This window comes from Biomphalaria glabrata, chromosome 1 (assembly GCF_947242115.1).
Source record: "Biomphalaria glabrata chromosome 1, xgBioGlab47.1, whole genome shotgun sequence".
Lineage (NCBI taxonomy): Eukaryota > Metazoa > Mollusca > Gastropoda > Planorbidae > Biomphalaria > Biomphalaria glabrata.
Genome location: NC_074711.1, coordinates 32,149,263 through 32,169,078, shown reverse-complemented (window position 1 = coordinate 32,169,078; position 19,816 = coordinate 32,149,263). Strand labels below are relative to the sequence as shown.

General features: G+C 33.9%; 1 protein-coding gene and 1 long non-coding RNA gene across 7 annotated transcripts in view; both read right to left on the bottom strand.

Annotated features, from left to right (window-relative positions):
* The window catches only part of LOC106071779 (zwei Ig domain protein zig-8-like), a 247,733-nt gene that overhangs the window by 108,865 nt on the left and 119,052 nt on the right, over nt 1–19,816 (bottom strand). For all 5 annotated transcript variants that reach the window (XM_056032684.1, XM_056032693.1, XM_056032674.1 and 2 more), the window contains one exon: nt 11,960–12,670. In XM_056032684.1, the coding sequence (XP_055888659.1) occupies nt 11,960–12,116 (157 nt within the window). In that variant the 5' untranslated portion in view covers nt 12,117–12,670. The remainder of the gene's footprint in view (nt 1–11,959; nt 12,671–19,816) is intronic.
* On the bottom strand, nt 2,412–5,760 carry LOC129926785 (uncharacterized). 2 transcript variants are annotated; one of them, XR_008778520.1, is made up of 4 exons: nt 5,508–5,760; nt 4,177–4,302; nt 3,767–3,834; nt 2,412–3,404 (listed from the first exon to the last, which is right to left on the bottom strand). It is a non-coding gene; the product is annotated as an uncharacterized LOC129926785 (long non-coding RNA). The 2 variants fall into 2 exon arrangements; XR_008778521.1 differs by having other exon boundaries at nt 5,536–5,760.

Below are 19,816 nucleotides of genomic sequence, written 5' to 3'. Positions count from 1 at the left end.
TGGGTATTTTTATTGCCAAAATACAATGTATTTTATGTGCATTTATTAAAAACAACAACCAAAAATTAAGCGTTCGACGCAACTAGATCTAATATTAATAATATAGATTCTGGTTCTAGATCCAGAAAGCTACTTCTCTAATTCAGTTTTCTAGTTTAATTCTAGTTAGATCTAGATGTCTAGACCAGTAGATCTAAATCTAGCCAGGGTTTTTGTTATGGAATAGATCTATAAACCTGCAGCCGCCTACTGATCACGATATGGCAGATACTATTGATGAGATACTCTCTCTACTTCTATATAATATAATATATATAGATCTAGATCTAGTAATCCAGTAGATCACAGTAAAACTCAATGTGTACTTCCGACTTTAGCTCAACAAGTCTACTCCAAAGTATACTAGTAAAGTCACAAAGTGTAAAGGATCATTATATATTCAAATAAAAAATTTATAGGCCTAAATGAATCGAATAATCAGTCACTAATTTGACTAATCTAAATTGTTATTTTTTAAATGGCAAGTGTTACTGATGACTTCTGACTTGTACACGAGTTGCAGAGATTCTAGCTTTTATTTTGATGACATGTTACGATATATCAATGATATTTAGATAAACGCAAGTACCTAGAGGAACAGAGAGAAGGACCATTTAATATTTATAAGGCAAAGAAGTAAGGTGTTTATAATTCATCAAACTCACAGAGGACTTGTGTCGGCATTTCATGCATTTACAGAAGCTACAAACTATGCTACAAAAATGATAGGCTTGTCTTTGATTCCTAAGACTTATGAGGAATGCTATGTTTCCAGAGGCTACTCAGCCCCAGCTGTGACCTACATATTATGCCACACTGGGCACAGGCATAACCATTGTCCACCTGTGGTAGAATCAGTTGTTTTTTTTGCCATCTACCCTCGGCAATTAATTTTCATTGGTGTATACCACACCTTTGTAAGTGACCTCCAGCTGTCTCGTTCTGAAGCTGTATGCAACCAGGTGCTCTCTTATTCTATTTCAGTTAAAGTAAGTTGGCGCCTAAGCATTTCTCTGGTACCTCTTTATGTGCATATGACATGTTAGGCAAATAGGTTTAGCCTATTGGAATGCCATTTCGGAAAGTATAGGTGCTTAAAATGAAACTCCAAATATCTGGACTTCCAGTTACCAAGAAAATGAGCTTAGGTTTCAAAGAGACGACACTGGCACTTCAGCTAAGACGATCAGTAAAATTAATAGCAACTTTAATTGCAGTCCACCAAACAAGATAAAAAAAAAAAACAAGTGTGGCTTCAATAGCATTGATGATATTTAGTTTACTTTTATCTCATTTACTAGTATTACTATTTCATTGACTATGGTTTTACTAGTTCCTGCAATTTGATGAAAAATGATAATTGAATTGTGTATAGTCTATATACTAATGTTTATAAGAGATCACAGCTTAGCTTAATATTTTTAAACTATGATGTTGTGTTCTGACTCTACTCTAAATAAATTATATTTTATTTTAAGAATGCAAAGTTGGAAATTCTGTTCTGATGAAAAAACATTATTAAACTAAAGTAGATGTTTATGGTTCTTTTGTATTTATTTTTAAATTATTTATTCATTAAAAATTAATTGCTCATTAACATTTACTTGAAGTAAAGATCAAAAACACAAATTCAATACATTATCAGCTCTCAATTCACGCAGATCACAGCCCATCACTTAAATGTATTTACTGTCAATTCTACAGACTATTCATTTCAAAATGTTGCTTTAAATTGTTATATGACACAATCAAAGTACTGGTACCTCACATTGATGTAGGACTAAAGCAGCTGAAATAATGACAAATTTTCATTCACTAACTTGTACTGTCATTTATTATCAGACGTGTTAAAACTAATGACCTGTATATATAATTGATTAAGCAGGAGCATCAACAAATCTTGAACAATAATTGTCTACAGAAAAACTTTATTCTTATCCAAACAGTATACATTTACAATGTATTTAAACAAGTTAATTTATACAAATCTGTATGGCCTAAAGATTATGGTGTATTTTGAGCATTGTGTGAATACCAAGTTACATTATTACATGAAAATAGTGTACTCATTTTTTAAATATTCTGAAGTACAGGCATTATTCTGGGTAATAAAAATTAACAACTAATATGATACAATAAAATTGAAGCATTAGTCAAATAAAAAAAAAAATTCACTCAAGATCTATGTGAACTCTATGCTTGAAAAAAATCATTTTGAAATTAATTAAAAAAAAAAAAATTATGGTTCTTTAGTCAATGGAATGATAGCAGCAATTATTTAACAATTTCATGATTATCCATTAATCTCAATATACTTATGACTGAAAAATAATTCATAATTAACATAATACATAATTCATAATACAACCATTTGAAATAATGATTATAATTTTTTTCTTAATTTGCTTAATTCAAATCTAATATAAACAAGATTTCCTCTGTCAAGAAACTTATGAGGGAACAACATGCATATTCTTCTCAGTAAGTTTTGCAAAGGGAATTAAGAATATATGATGTTGCTTTTTTTTGCCAACATTTTAAACCTTCGCACCAGGTTTTAGTTTTAAGGAGAATGCACCATATTTTATGTTTACTTTTGATAGATTCTTATTTTAATTTTAAAAAAGTAAAATTTCCCTTACATATCTTGCAATCTATGGGGCAGATGATATAAAGTTTATCAGTTTCTGTGCCCCATGGTTAGCGAGGGTGTCATGTACCCAGCACAACAACCAACCACCTTTTGAAAAAAAATCCCATTTCAGACGTCACAATCTATAGGGTCATTTGATTCTTTGGCCAGTGCATCATGTGGCCAGCACAACAACCAACCATCTTTACTTTCCAAAACGAAAGTCAGCTACCCATTAGAGTTAGGTGGACTCAGGGGCACCCAAAAATCTAAAAAAAATTTTAATCTGAGTCTTCACAGAGATTCAAACCCATGACTTAACCATTCAGCCATGGATCCCCAAACTGCCTTTACTTATTCCTTACTATTGCCATGTATCCCTAGCCTTTTGAATTCTGAAATTGAAAATCCCAGTCTTAATCGAACCCAGGAACCCTCAGTTCAGAAGCCAAGTGCTTTACCACTCATTCACTGCACTCCCTATTGTTTTAATGGGGCTCAGATTAATAGTTTTCAAGTACAATATCAAACAGATTTAAAGAAATACTAAATCCAAACCTGTTGGCTGAATGACAGGATACACATAAATATGTATAGAGCTTACAGTATAATATATATATCTTAAATTAAAATTGGTCCAAGACTTTTATTTTGCAACATGATGGGATTTTCCTTTCTGGTGGTGCTATGCAGGAGTCCAAGAATCTCATCTTTTCTCATAACAGAAAGTTATCTAGTTATAAAAATAAATAAAAGGATTTTAAAAAAATAAAAATATGTGTGACATATGTGTTGACCATGCTAAACGTATACATATGTTATTAAGTATAATTATATAATTTTGCCATTCTAAAAATAGTCTGTACCTAAAAGGAGCTACTGCGTTAATGTGTAGACATGGCCCTGACCTTAATAGTTATGGATTATTACTAAAGGTGAAGGCAGATATTCAGTTAATTTGATGGACATTGCACTCATCTAAAAGCAACTATAACATATATTATGATTTACATTTTCACGGAAAACTAGTTTTTCAAAAATACAAGTACTTCAGCTTATGAGAAAAGTGCATAGGGAAAAATTGCAATGCCTTACCTTTAGAGGTGCAACCAATCATTGACTTGTCAGGAATGCATGCCTTTTTCTTCCATTTCCAAACATAACTGTAATTATACAATTAGGCATATTGGCTAATTTCTTTTGAAAACATTAAAATTAAAAAATAATATTAAATTGAATACATTGTTGTATCAAACATACAAATTATCAGACATAACTTTGCCTAATTTCATCTAACAGTTTATTGTAAAGGAATGGCCTGCACAACAGCCAAGTTATATTAGGCATTCTTGAAAGATGAATTTGCCTAAGAGTGTTATAAAAAAAAAACTAGAGAAAAATGTTAAATTCCATCCCAGATATTTGGATGTTGCTTGACCATGAAAATCACACTTCATAAAATATCTTTTAGATAACTAAAATAAAAATTGTATAGTAGTACTTACAATAAATATTGAATGGATGCCAATATTATTAATGTCTGCCCAGAGAGTAGAAATAGTATAAGTATGATCCTTGAGCCATTCTGGTACATCATCAGAACTGGTTGGCATGGTTCTACTTGTTAATAACTGAAACATTACAAACATTTTTTTAAATTTATAATTTATCACAGACTAGAAAAGAAATGTTGCAAGGAAAAATACCAATGGTTAGAATACACCTGATGATACTTTTGTAGCCTTAAAATGCACCAAAACTTCATTCATTAAATCTGATAAGAAACATATATGTATCACACAAGTCAAAGTTGATCAGAGTGTCATAGCAAATAATTAACTAGATATGTGAGTTTTATATTAAAGTCCTAAATTTCAGGGGATAGATCCATAATTGACACCACATCATTTATTATTTCATGAACTCATGGGTCTGGGCATGGCATGGAATGGAAACTATTATTTAATGTATGGGGTGTAGACGAGGCATGGATTATAAATTGTCTTGTATAGATTAGATTGGGTAAAACTTCCCGTCGAAGGTAACTTTTACTGATAGATCTGGATCAATTATAAATTTATGGGATCTAGGCATGCATACATTTTATCTTTTATTTATATATTTTATGTACATATATAACTAGTCTAGAATCTATAATTATATCTTAATAATATTTTGTTGTAGATGTCATATAATATCTAAAATATTAAGTATAGATCAGTAGATTTAGAATTTTAGCTAGTAAATATTTTTATATTCCAAATCTAAACTGGATCTATATATTGTATATCTATCTAGAATTTAGATCTGTAGATTTAGTACTTTAGCTAGTAAAATACTTTTATATTCTAAATCTAAACTGGATCTAGATCTTATTATTCTAGAAGCTTAGATCTAGAAGACTAGTTGTCAAGATTTGACTACACTATGGCTAAGGCTAATGCACTAGCTAAGTAGGCCTACTAGATAGATCAAGAGACAGAGTACTAATAGACACTTGCCTCGTTGGGCCTCTCAAATCAGATTATACAGACTTTAGAGACAATTTAGGAAGGTGAATTTCAATCCAATTCCAACATCTACAAACTACAAGTTAGAGTCTAGCTAGAGATGCTAGATCTAGTCTAGAAGGGTGATCAATTAAAAATAAAATCAATCATTTCTAAAGTTTGTAAAATTATATTTTATAGATCTAATCTATCTATTTATAATATAGAAATCTATGTCTACTATAGGCTAATATTTTAATATTTAAAATGATATGGCTGATGATATTAATTATTTTAATTGAGACATTGACATACAAAGTAACAAAATAATTAGATCTTATACTAACTCATAGCTTATACTGTATTGTATTAAACCTTCGAGTTTACGTTCCACTATCTTGACTTGACTACATTGACTAAAAAGGGCACTATCACGGTGACTATGATTATTTATAGATCTAGAATACTAGTCTAGATTATTATCTATGATGATGATGATTATCAACTGGTAGATCTATAAGTATAATCAGTATAAACTATAATCACTGCATTCGTTTCATTCACTGTCTGTATCAATAATAGTGTGATGTGAAAGTGAAGTCTAGATTAGATAGAATTGATACATTATAAATCTACTTTCTACTATAAAAAGGTATTATTATTATACTATAGATCTACAATCTACATCTACTAATATTAGTACAGGTACTAGCTAGATCTACAGGCCAGGCAATACATAATACAGCTATAGTATAGCCTATAGACTGTATAGATGATCGATAGATGTAGACTAGATCTATAAACATTCATATTGATCTCATGTATGGTTTAGATCTAGAGAAAATAGAGTAAAAATCATGACTTTATTAGATCTATTGAGTTATTTTTTTAAAAAATATCTTTAAATAGATCTAGAACCATAGTCTAAGACTGGGTGTTGTAGATCTATATTATTCTAGATATAAGAGATCTATAGATAAGTTCGGTTTTTAAAAAATGCGCATTCGAAATTTAAAATACCCAGATTTAAGTATTAATATACCCATATTGGTAGGTCCGCGTTAATCATTTATTAGATCTATTAAAGCATGTCGATATAAAAGATATTATTATTTAAAAATATATTATTATATAAAAGATATAGTTGTGAATATTTACTAAAAAAATTAAAATAATGAATTTTTTTACTTTTGCCAATTAACACTCTGGCTGGCAAAAAGGATGACTCCTCAATACTGTGAAAAGACAATAACTGCATGAGTTGGTTTGGAATTGTATTTTGTAAGACTAACTTTAAAAAAAATATATCCTTCAAGAGAATAAACGAAAAAGGTTTGTCAGAAGAAAAGCTGGCTTGACTACGCAAATAATGGACCAGCCTCTCTCTCTTGATATCTTGTTAAGAACATTGGTGACCGGGAAAAGTGGAGGATTTGGTTACGCGGGACAGATGATAATGATTTCATGTACATAAAAAAAAATCCAGATTTTGTGTAAAATACCCAAATAAGAAAGTACTGAAAACAGCTATTTTAATGGGGTGGCCTTAAAAAAATAACTTTTGTGACGATCCCTTATTCAGGAAAATTTTATAAATCACAAAACATTGTGAGAAAATGGATGAAGTTTTTAGAGATCTAATAAAATAAAGCGTAGGAAAGTTTTACTCTCATTGAAGGTCAGTCCAAGTGACTGGAGGAGTAAATTTCTTCTTTTGCATCCTCCTGAATTTCTCCATATTGCACCTTGCGCGGAAAAAGATGCGCGACGGCACTCCCCTAGTAAAAACTAGGAGCTGTTGTTCCATTAGTATAGTTCCATGATTACGGTATTGTCTAATGAAAGACTGTTCGTCAGGAAATCTGTAGTCACATATATCAGGAACTAATTTATGTAAAAAATGCTTTTGAAACACAAAATTGAAGGTTAATTTTATTATATAATGAAATCAATGGATCTTCTTTTGTATTTTCATGTGTCAAAGTAAAAAACTATCTGCGCAAAGTGTATTTCTTAAAATTAGATCTAGGTCTAAATCCTTTCTATCTTTTCTCATGTCAACATTGTAGACATGGCCTAGATCCATAAAATACTATAGCTGTAATAGAGTCGGACAACTTTATTTTTTTTGAGGGTCTTAAGTTTGTTTTAGGGCTACAATACATACACTACGGTCTAAGTTGGTACCCAATAAACATTCCTGCCTAGTTTTATCAAGATTGGTCAAGCGGTTTTGATGTCTATAAGTAACATACATCCATACATACATACCCCTCACATTCTACTTTATAATATATATATATATATATATATATATATATATATATATATATATATATATATATATATATATATATACATCGTATCTCATTCCTCAAAATTCACTGAAGTTATATCTCCTTTCAACTAATTCGTTGCATCAACATTATATCACTTGTATCTGTGTAATGCATTATCTCTCCTATTTTGATTCATCTAAATTGTCTCCCTTGTAATTCAGTGCTGCTACATAAAATCCTCTTCTTTCTAATTCATCAAATTCGGGCCTCTTTCAAATAGAATTTCGCTGCTTCGAACGGAGAGGGAGACGTATTCCTTGGACATCCTCCACCAATCCCCCATCCACACACACACAACACTAACGACCATCTTTGCCACAGTTTCGGTTAGGACTGCATGTCCTTGAAGTATCAACTACTTTCAGTCCCAGACACCTCCAGACATAGCGTCTCGCACTCGGTGACATAAACGAAAACAAATTGGTTGTCATGGTTGGTACAGCGTGGTGGGGACCATTTGTTTCCAGCCGTTACTCTCACAACGCCAGCTGTTCTTGTTATACACACAAAGTGCGCTCCTCACATTTTAGTTTCAAACTTCTGAGTAAAAATAAAACAGTAAGAACGTTATCAAATTGACTATCAACTGTGTTTGAATTAAATACCTTTGAGTTGATTTTTTTTCTTGACAGGTTGATCTAGGTTTTTTACCCAGCTCCATGAACTGGTTGAGATTTGTATTTTCTAGAGATTGTTTCTCAGCAATTATTTCAAACACAACCTCTGTCAGGTGAAAGACCCTTAAATGGTGGATTCAAAAAGTCTTTATTTGATAGGGTTATTTTTAGTGACACAATTTTACTTACTGTGGATTTTTAAAAAAGTTTAGCACTATCTATTCATTGACTCATTTATGAATCTTGATCTAAACAATTTGATATAAACAATCTTTCTTTAGATAGGTGCTACGGTGTTTTATGTGTAGGCCTAAAAAAACAGAAGAAAAAATGTGTCTTTAACTGTTCATATCTCTGGTAGATAGCGGCATGAATTGTTAACAATCGTTCTTGTTTTTTAAATTCATTCCTTTGCGTTTCATGCAAACTAAACATTTGGTGGAATAAAACAATGTAGCGAATTAGAACTTTACTTTTCGTGGAAATACGAAATAGAAATCATTAATTATAAAGCGAGTTGTATAATCAAATAGTAAAGTGGGCTTAATTGGAATCGATTGAATATTATTTGTATAGCGCAACATTCATTCTTGTACATGTTCAGTGCGTCGTAGGCTGCTCCAATATATTAAGTGACTTTGTTGGGAGAGACACGTCTCTGGGTCTATTTCCGGGCGGTGTTTAGGTGATCAGTTAATGGCTGCGCAGCTTTCCAGAGAGCTCTTTTTCAAATCCTTATTTCAGAAAAGTTAGGAGAGGTTATTATTGATGACGTATTGGCATTTAAATTTTTCTTTACATTCAACAATTTTCAAATGCGTAAAATGGTCTGATATACAAGTGTTAGTATCAAATAAAAAAAACAGTTAATAAATTATAATTAATTAATGTTAATAGAATTTTATTTAAAATAGAAAAAAAGGGAAGTAAGTATTACGGTATTTAATGATATGACTGTTAATATAGCTTCATTTCCTTAGGCTATATAAACTATGTTGTATTTTTTTATAAATGTTTTTGTTTAGTTTGCTAGGCCTGCTCATTATTATTTATAAGGCTTTTCTTCGAGTCTGAAGATTAATAAGGAGCACAGTATTTCCCGTGGCAATGCAGTGTGGTTAGTCTACATTACATCCGAACTTTCATTAAGACAATGCTACATTTCAAATACGACATAATATTTTCCACTCCAGAAGTTGTGCACTTTAGATTTACTGACAGTGAATGGCAGTTGATTTGATCTTACATTAACACGTGCAATGAAGATGTCAAAGCACGTGAGTCAGTGCGACCGCAGAAAGAGTTTCGGTGTGAGTACGTTTATGTTTACTCGCATGAAAATCTCTCTCCTCTTATTCACCAGTTCATCACCCCTCCTCCTCCCCCTCCTCCTCCTCCTCCAAGGCGATCTTAACATTTTAGGAATTTTTTAATGAGGCAAATGATATAATAAAAAAAAGGGCGTACAGAAAGACACAAAAATAGAAGTTATTTCCCTTTAGGTCAAAGGAAACGGAACTAATCAAGGGTGGCGCTAATTTCAACCACCCATGACGAGCAGACGTGTCCAACAGAAATAGTTTTTAAAATAGTTTTCTATAACCACAGGTTTGAGATTTGTTTCAGTTAACACTGAACAAAATGACTTAATATTCGCCAGGTGGTTCACAAGCTTAAAATACCGCTGTGCATACGTGAATATTTTTTTAAAGAATATTTCCCGTGTCTGGATTTGTCTGTAAGCCGAGAGAGGTGAAGAGTCTTATCCTCCAAGATAGAGCAAAGTTTCTATATTTGTTTTTTTTTTGTTTTTTTTTTTGTTTGTTGGTTTGGACATGAATGGAGGAAGACGCTAAGTCACACCTGGATGACTTTTATAGGTAATTATCTCAGCGGGAAAACAAACATGGCCTTAGTTAGAGCATGATGGCTACATCTCCAGCACGCTGCTGCTATGTCTGAGGCAACATCTTCCTAAACAGTCTGGTCCTACTAGTGAGGAGCTCAAAGTTAGGCTTGACGTTTTATGACCTTCTCCTCTTCTGAAAGATGCAAACTTCCTTTCACCCGTAAAGTAGAAGAACAAAAGTGTAACATAGTTGAATGTGAAGCACTAGAGTTATGTGACAGACTCTATACCGTGCTGATACACCCTAGATGTCTAGAGTTATGTGACAGACTCTATACCGTGCTGATACACCCTAGATGTCTAGAGTTATGTGACAGACTCTATACCGTGCTGATACACCCTAGATGTCTAGAGTTATGTGACAGACTCTATACCGTGCTGATACACCCTAGATGTCTAGAGTTATGTGACAGACTCTATACCGTGCTGATACACCCCAGATGTCTAGAGTTATGTGACAGACTCTATACCGTGCTGATACACCCTAGATGTCTAGAGTTATGTGACAGACTCTATACCGTGCTGATACACCCTAGATGTCTAGAGTTATGTGACAGACTCTATACCGTGCTGATACACCCTAGATGTCTAGAGTTATGTGACAGACTCTATACCTTGCTGATACACCCTAGATGTCAAGCAAGGGGACGATTAATTAAAACAATTATAATGATATTCCTTTATTTGCCAATACCGGTATACAATATTCTCCTAGATGTTTTGAACCAAATTACTTTTGTCAGCGACATATTTACCGATTCGGAAACACAAATTGCCCTCATATCTAAAACAAAATCCACGCTTTTATTGGAACTCCACAGCAGAATAAAAATTTTAAAAAAGATATATAAATTTTCCAACATTATATACGTATAAAATGTGGTCAGTTTTAAAGTTGTATGTCAATGTTTTGGATGCTAATAAGAGTTGTATAGTTTCAATGTGTACTAGCCGGGTACATAGATATGAAAATAGTAAATGGAAAAAACAACTCTATTATAATGTTTATGGTTATTTAGATTAGATTTCTAAAAAACAACAACAACTACAACAATTAACATAATGATAAGTTGTAAACTGTTCAGTTCATACCAGAAAACAATTATAAGGAACAATTTTGACCGAAGAAAAGTTCATGTTTCAATTATTTTTGTTGTCTAAAAATTGACATTTAATATTCAATTTAAGGTAACATTATTTCTTAGAGCGAAGTTTTATATTTTTTTTGTATGGCTGCTTGCGATGCAAATCATTTCTATCTTTGTTCCCTGGACATTTCTAGCTACACAATTTGTTGCCTTCAGCAATCTATCTTGAGCTTTATTTTTTTTCAAAGATGACGAAGCCCTTGGCAGAGTGCATTCAGACACAAGAATATATTGTGATATTTCATTATAGTAATATTGATTCAAACCTACGCTTAGATCGATAAATGTTTAGTAAGAAAGTCTTTTTAATTTTTAATTGTCTTGTTAAACATTTTTATGAAATTTTGTTTTCTTGTTTATGATTTTTTTTTTACTGAGCGACAAAGTAGTAAATCTAAAAGTTGTCAGACTTATAGGAGTTGTTTTTTTTTTTTCAAACCATTGCCACTGGGTTAAATTTATTACTGTAAGACAAAATCTAATATCTTATACTATGTACTGGGGGGGGGGGGGCTCGGCGGCTGAGTGGTCTGAAAGGGGAGCTTTACCTTTTTACTTATGCTATGTATTGTTTTGAACTTACCTTTATATATATGTATATATGTATGTATGTAGGTCACAGCTGGGGCTGCGCAGCCACGGGAAATACTGCATTCCTCACTGATCTTCGGACTCGAAGACAGCCTTATATGTATGTATGTATGTATAAGAAACATAGAAAGAAAGAGAGAGAGAGAGAGGAAAACAGAAGAAAAGAAGAATATTTTAAAATAGTCAAGTACTTACCAGTTGTTGCTGGAAGCATTATAGTCCAGATAATACTGATACACACTATGGAATCTAAGTTGAATGGTCTTTGGACAAAACGCAATAACCTTGACCTCGTCCACGGTCCAGCTCGCCTTCGATGACGTGTACAAAAGTACCATTTGAAACGACCCATAGTCACATTTCAATGTCTCTGGTGCCGCTGGTCAATACTGGCCATCATTGTCTAGCGTCCAGGTTATTTATTATCTTTGAATGTCTCCTCGATTAATAACACCGTAATCCTTTTCATTGATTGATTTTGATCACGGTGACCAGTCAGGCGTGAAACTGAATGAACCGCGAGCACACGCTCACACACACCCAGCCACTGTACCCTTGTTTGACGCAGGTGTGAATAATTTAGTTTGGCGTGGGCATAGCATTCTCCCTTGGCACCTGCGAGTCCATGCCATTAGAGTTGAAGGTCCAAGAAGAGTTCAGTGAACACATTGTGAATCTGGTAGGGAGTAATCCTGCTTGATGGGATGTGACGCTAAATAATAGTTTCGAAAGCTGTTATGTAATGGTGGCCAAAATTTGTTGTTTTTGTTTTTTCATTAGTAAAAAGAGGCATTTATTTTTGTGGTTTATGAATACGAGCAATAACTGATGAATTATGACTGCTGCTAAATATAAAGTTGTCGAGTAAAGGGATGCAACCTACTTCCAAAGATTTCGCTGTTCAATCTGAAAAGAGACAAGAAACGAAAACGAATGACTAAAATAGAAAAAGGTCGGAGGAATACATCGCCATCGCGTGGACATCGCGTGTCTGTCGGCCATTATTGTCAGGCATAAGGGAAATATCATGGGGCATGTTCTCACTTGTCAGGTTTTTAGAATCGGTCATGGCGAATGTCAGGAGAGCTGACAGATGGGTCATGGCAGATGTCATGTCAGAAATGATGACATATTAGAAGCGACCAGACAAATGTATTTCTTTTTATAAGCTCAGGTATTTTGTTCTTTTTTTTTTTAATAAGCTCAGGTATTCTAGCAAAATGTTGTTTTGACAATTTAGACACAATTACGATCTGATTTTATTTGTCTGGACACGTGATTTCATTGGAAATTTGAAGTTTATTTATTAACAGTGGCATATGGTGCGTTTGTTCCAGAAGGTTAAATATCAATTTTTTAAACAGGATCTCACCAACATGAGGTTTCTCCTTTCGTTTTCTTTTCTCTTTATCCGACCCCACCCTTCTCTCTCTCTCCCTCTTCTCCTCTCTCTCTCTATCTTTACGCACTTATGATTTTGTTTGTTTATGTGTATTTAAAAAAAAAAAGACACCTTTAACAATACTTTGTATATTGTGCTTTTTGTTTTATTTGGATATTAGTATTTTTTTTATGATTTAGAGTTAGTGCTTATTTAGAGTTTATAGGATACTACTTCTTATTTTGAATTAATTAACTGGTAAGGCTTATTCGGAGTTGATAAGCTAGTAGTGGTTACCTAGAGTTAATAGTTAATGCATAATTTAAGTTGATTTGGTTGTTAAGAGTTTATTAAGGTATCATTGAAAACCATCGACACTAGAACTGATTATAATTTCGCTGTATGTATTCAGTATAAGTGAACACAATCAGCTTTTGTTAATAAATTCAATACAAAATCTTGTTTTCTTCTAACAAGCATTGGGCGTTAGGTTTCCACATAGCAATGTCCACCTCTCAAACAAAGCAGACTTTTTATTCGCGCTGGTGACATGGGAATAAATTCCACTAGTCTCTAGCCTAAAACAAAATTTAATTTTAATAGTTCTCATATTATGCTAATCTTCGAGTCCGAAGTATTAATGATGAGTGCTGTATTTCTTAGTTCATATTTTGCCACATTTAACGCAGACCTAACCATTGTCCGCCGGTGGTCGATTTAGGTTCACTGTCTACGCGTGTCCTCGGCAGCTCATTTTCTTTTTATAGTCTATTTTATTTAAAGTGGACAAGAACAATTTAGTCAGATATTTAACATCTAAAACAAATTGGACTCTCTTAAATAGTGTTGAAATGGATGTAAAAAAAAAAAAATAACTGCATAGATTAATCGATTTGAACAGAGAGGTAGACAGTTTTGATGTTTGATATTTGGATATTTGATACAGTGTGAAATCGTTGGTTTTTTTTTTTTGTTTTTTTTTTTTTGAAATGACAATAAAATTGGGTGTTTTTCTAGAATAAGATGAACTACGCCCATGATCACCGACTGCTCGATCGTTTTACTTTTCGATGAAAATATATTTTGACCAGAGGTAATAGAGGTGAAATCCAATTGTAACACAGTTTATTGTTAATGAACTACAGAGCAGATTGGCTAGATAGGCCAACGCATAGACACGTTCAATACAATACATCAACTATGGATTACCGTTCCTTTCAATGTTACCTTGTACTACACGAATAGTAACGATAACTCTACATATCTCTTTTTGATTACAGAGTGGTAAGAGAACAACTGAAGACAACAACACAAAAAAAATGCTGATAAAGACAACTCAACATACAGCTCAACTAACACATCGCCAACAGTTGTACCCTCTTCAGCACTCGCGTCGGATAGCTTCCCCTTGACTTCCTGCGACTCTATTTTTAGCCAGGCTAAACACACAACTTATCTGCCATCTTACTTTCCCGCCAACAAACATATCGGCGTTGTTTGCTTAAACTGACGAATCCAAGATTAACTAACCAGCGGCTAGTATTTCAGTGCTCTTACGTAACAATACAAATGACGGTACCACGACATCGGCAGTAACAAACTGATTAACTACAGTATGCTTCATATTGTAGTCTGCATTAAGTTCCATTGGCAGAAACAGGATAAAACAGATATATAATGTGTATTCTTTTTTATGAATGGCATTATAAAAGACATTATGTGGGGCATCTAAGCGGAACAAGATGAACGGATGGTCTAGGATTGTTAGCAGCCCATACAACAATGTAAATAAGTAATAGTGCATACATACATTGGATTATATACATTGTCTACACGCAAATCTCTTAAACTTAACAATGACTTTTAGCGTACGTATTTCAGGTACTGGAACATGAGTTTTGGTAGCGTTACTTCTCTAATTTATCTTTATCATGCCACTACTTGTTTTCATTCTTATTTACAACATTACATCATTTAGATCAAACAACATTCTATCTTCATTGTAGAACTTTATCAATTAACAAAATTGAGTGTTATTTGAGTTCTTTAGAGTTGTATATTATTACTGGTATCTGATACCTGATGGAAACATAAGTTACACAGTGAGTACATGAAATGACTAAGGGCAGAAACAAACAATACATTCAGCGGCTACTACATCTGCAGTATGCGTCAGCTGTGGTGGTGACATAAGAGAAGCTTCGCTAATCCAGTTCAAATCCTGTCTCTCATATAAGGTTGTCTACATATGGGCACCTCCATTCCATAAGCTGAATCCTCGAGTAAACCTTATCCCATATATCGTGGGCGTAGCCAGGGGAAAGAGGTTCGCAGTTTAAACCCCCTTCCCCGAAATGAACCCCTAAGAGAGGGGTGGGAGTGGAATTTTCTACTGTTTTTTCCGCTTTAATTTTAAAGCATCATTTGCCAGTGCAGCCAACTGAGGTTTTAAGTTTACCTCCCCCGCTTCTTCTATAAAACATACAATAATGGCGGGTGTCTACTGCATTTCCAGTGACTCCCGGAATAACTTATTCTAGGGTGCAAAACAGAAAGAATGAAGGGTTGGAATGAAAAAAAAAAGAATTAATTGCGTATACACACAAACACACACACATAAATAAGGGTGGCGAGAAAAAATATCACTCCCCCCAAAGCCTCCCCGAAATAAAATCCTGGCTACGCCCATGCCATAGATAAATGCTTGAACGAGACTTACTACTACCAATACCTGACTACCAAGAAAACACTTTCCAGTCATTTCATGTTACACTGTCTCTTCAACTTAAAAAAAATTAATATAAATTGTATAAAGTTTCCATTTCTAATTTACATACTATCATATTATCTAGCAACACTATTTGCAGTTCTTTTATTTATATTTTAATTAAGCAATTTTTTAGTGCGATTAAATCTTTCGCCATTTATGACAAAGAAAACTAATTTTTTTTATTTTTTTTTTTTGCAACCAGGCTAAGCGGAAACAAAAATGAATGCAAACAAGAGCGCCAGCTAACACATTAAATAACAACAAGTCGATGCATTCCAAATGACCTCGTCCTTTATATTGCATGGGATCGTGCGGGCTAAAAAATTAATTGCTGAAAGCATGCTTTTAAATAAGTAATAGGCGTAGAAATATGTTGGGAATCACACTGGATGGCACCGAGACACAGAGACTATCAACATTCCCAGGAGCAGCTCGGCCAGACATTCCGGGCGTGCAGTAGGGAGCAGAAAAAAAAAAGGTTTTGACTACAAAGGGACGTAATATGGTGCCAGGAAAAAATATAGCGGTGTTCGTCTTTCACTATTTGCTAGTTGAGCGTAAAGAGTTGAGGAACTTGAATTCAATAGGTTTTATAGACATAATTCATTTTCATCGAGTTATCTTAGAGCAGTGATGCCCAAAATACGGCCCGCGGGACAGATTCGGCTCGCGACGACGGTCTATCCGGCCCCCTCAAATGTCGGCACAAAGTGTAGAATATGCCCTCCCCCTTCCCCCAAAGGTAGATATGTATTTTCACCTATGTTAGGGCCCTTAATTTTTCTCTGATGAATTGGCATCAAGACCTTAAACACTTTGATGTAAAATCTACCAGGAAAAGTAAACGAATATTTACTTTTTTATGTGACATTGTAATAAGCCAACATATTTGTTACACATAGAAAGTATGGCTTTAAAAAAACATCAATAAATAGACATCATTATGAAACCGAAATAGCGGTGGTCAAGCTAGCCCCAATGTTGCTCACGTCTTAAGTAGAGAATCGAAGCCATTTTTCGACGCGTAATAAAAAAAAAGGAACTTAAAAGATCAAATGAATTAATGTAAGTGCTAGATGCTAGATCCACGGGTTTCTCACAAAATTAGTCTGAGGTCGATTTCATTTCCTTATTGTAACAGTTCGGTCATGTGGCCCGAGACACGAGTGTCGGAAATTAAAATGGCCCGCTGGACGAATTAGGTTGGGCATCACTGTCTTAGAGGATTTTTAAAAAATAATTTGAGAGACACTCTTGAATCTTTGCGTTGTCTTATCTTATCTTATAAATCTCAGAAATACCTTCCAATTATGGAACATGTGTTAATCTAGTTGTTCTGGCAGGTCTAGCTTATTACAGACTTATGCATTGACTAAGTCGTTGGTTTTCCTGGGTGATTCGGGTAATTATTTCTAATCAACTCTAACGACAATAGTGAAGAAAGAGCGCTTAGTGAATTTATCATAGGAAATGGATTAAGAAGAGTGCCTTAGTCTTTGTGTCTTTCTAAGTAATTTAAAAGGCTCTTTTTGTTGGTATATGTAAATACATGTTACGCATTCCATGTTGCTTAATCTATATTTCATTTAAGTTGTCATATTTCAAACCCCCTCCCCCTAAATAATAAAAATTTTCTTCGCGTCCTCCTTAGCAAGTTGAGGTCTAGGGGAGTGATGTAAGTGATGTCCGGGAGGGTTTTAAGGATGTGATGAAAAAAAATAGAGCCCCCGGCGCCAAGCATTCTCCTGCGCTAAAAGCTCAGAAATTCATCCTCATGGAGTCTACAGCACAATTTCTGTAACTCTGTACTTTAGAGGTATAGAAAGCAGAGATCAAGTACAATAAAAGTAGTATTATACATGAGTGAGACGGGCTAAAACGCATGCACACTACACTGACTAAATGAGATAGCAGTGGCAAATATTATTATGCGAGGGACAAAGGAGACTAATGTAGCGCATGCACTTCAATAATTGTGTGATTATCTTTAGATCATCTTCTTGTAAAATAAAAAAGTCTTCCAGTGTTTTTGTTACGCAAAATAATCGTCAGCAGTTGCGTAGATTATTGGAAATTTCTGACAAAAGAATATGGAAATCGAATATCATTTTGAAAGGACGTCTTTAATAAATTTGCGAATCTATATTGTTGCTGACGCTTGTGTGGAAAATAGTATTTTTAAAGGTCATACTTACAAGATTAAAAAGACGTTTCTTATTTTAAAATATTTTGATTTTTGAAACAGTCATTTTACTTCGACAACATACAGACATGAATACTACAATCAAAAAAATATTTTTTTTAACCCATGAAAAGTCAATTTATCGTCCTCGCCCCTTCCGTTGTCAGGACGTAGCATCCCTTAGCGCCCCCAGTTTGAGAATCGCTGACTTGTAGACACTGAGGATGAACTACAAACAAGGTCCTGACAACAAAAAAAAACAATCTAAAGAAAATAAAAACTGCCCTATAAATGTCGCAAACTTTTATGTTAAAGAGCTAACTAAATCAATCTCTGCAAATATTTAAAAAGACATTCTGAAACACGTTTGACACATATTTATATCTGTAGCTATAGATACACTATATTTAGATATGTTTATGTATGCATATCTTGAAAACTCTATTAACGAAAATAAATTGATTGCCGTTTTAAACATGGCTCTTCATTAAATTAATAATAATTGGATATTGTTAATAGCAACTAACGCCGACGTATTTGAACTAGTATTATCAGTTAACAGCAAAATGTCAGAGTATTGAGAGATTCTGTTCAGCACAAAGAATCATTATAAATATACAGCATGTTAGCTTTATAGTGCTCATCATTCACATCAGCACTATATCTTTGTAGTGTGTTTATCATAGACAATTGATTAGTGTCTTGTTGGTCAATCTGTATACTCCACTTACAGATTTTGTTTGATCTCTGAGTAAGTCAGTCTACTATCTTTCCGCTACAGGTGGAAGCAAAGGGGCACTACTACGCCATCGCCGGAGGACATTTTGAGTCTGGTCTATGTGAAGATGTGCCTGTCGCAAGAAGCATCTGGAATCAACAGGACATCTTGAGACTCTTAACATTATGTACACAGTGGTCTTCTCCAACGTTTACCTGACGATTGTAGATTTTAGGTCACGTGCACCTACTACCTGTGTGGTCATGAGATAATTAAATGTCATTTGAAGGTTCGTTAGTGAATCGTTAGTTATAAAATGGAGTGAACTTTTTGTTTAAATCCAATTAGATCTAATCGTTCATTGTTAATTAGATCTAATCGTTCCTTGTTAATTAGATCTAATCGTTCATTGTTAATGTCCTAATAGTGTTAGAAGCAATGAGTAAAATCACTCACATTGTCTATTGAAAGGTTAAGGACAAACCCAAAACCTAATACCAGCAAGATAAGGACATACACAAAACCTAATACCCAGCAAGTTAAGGACATACACAAAACCTAGTACAAGCAAGTTAAGGACATACCCAAAACCTAATACCCAGCAAGTTAAGGACATACCCAAAACCTAATACCAGCAAGTTAAGGACATACCCAAAACCTAATACCCAGCAAGTTAAGGACATACCCAAAACCTAATACCAGCAAGTTAAGGACATACCCAAAACCTAATACCCAGCAAGTTAAGGACATACCCAAAACCTAATACCCAGCAAGTTAAGGACATACCCAAAACCTAATACCAGCAAGTTAAGGACATACCCAAAACCTAATACCAGCAAGTTAAGGACATACCCAAAACCTAATACCCAGCAAGTTAAGGACATACACAAAACCTAATACCAGCAAGTTAAGGACATACACAAAACCTAATACCAGCAAGTTAAGGACATACCCAAAACCTAATACCCAGCAAGTTAAGGACATACACAAAACCTAATACC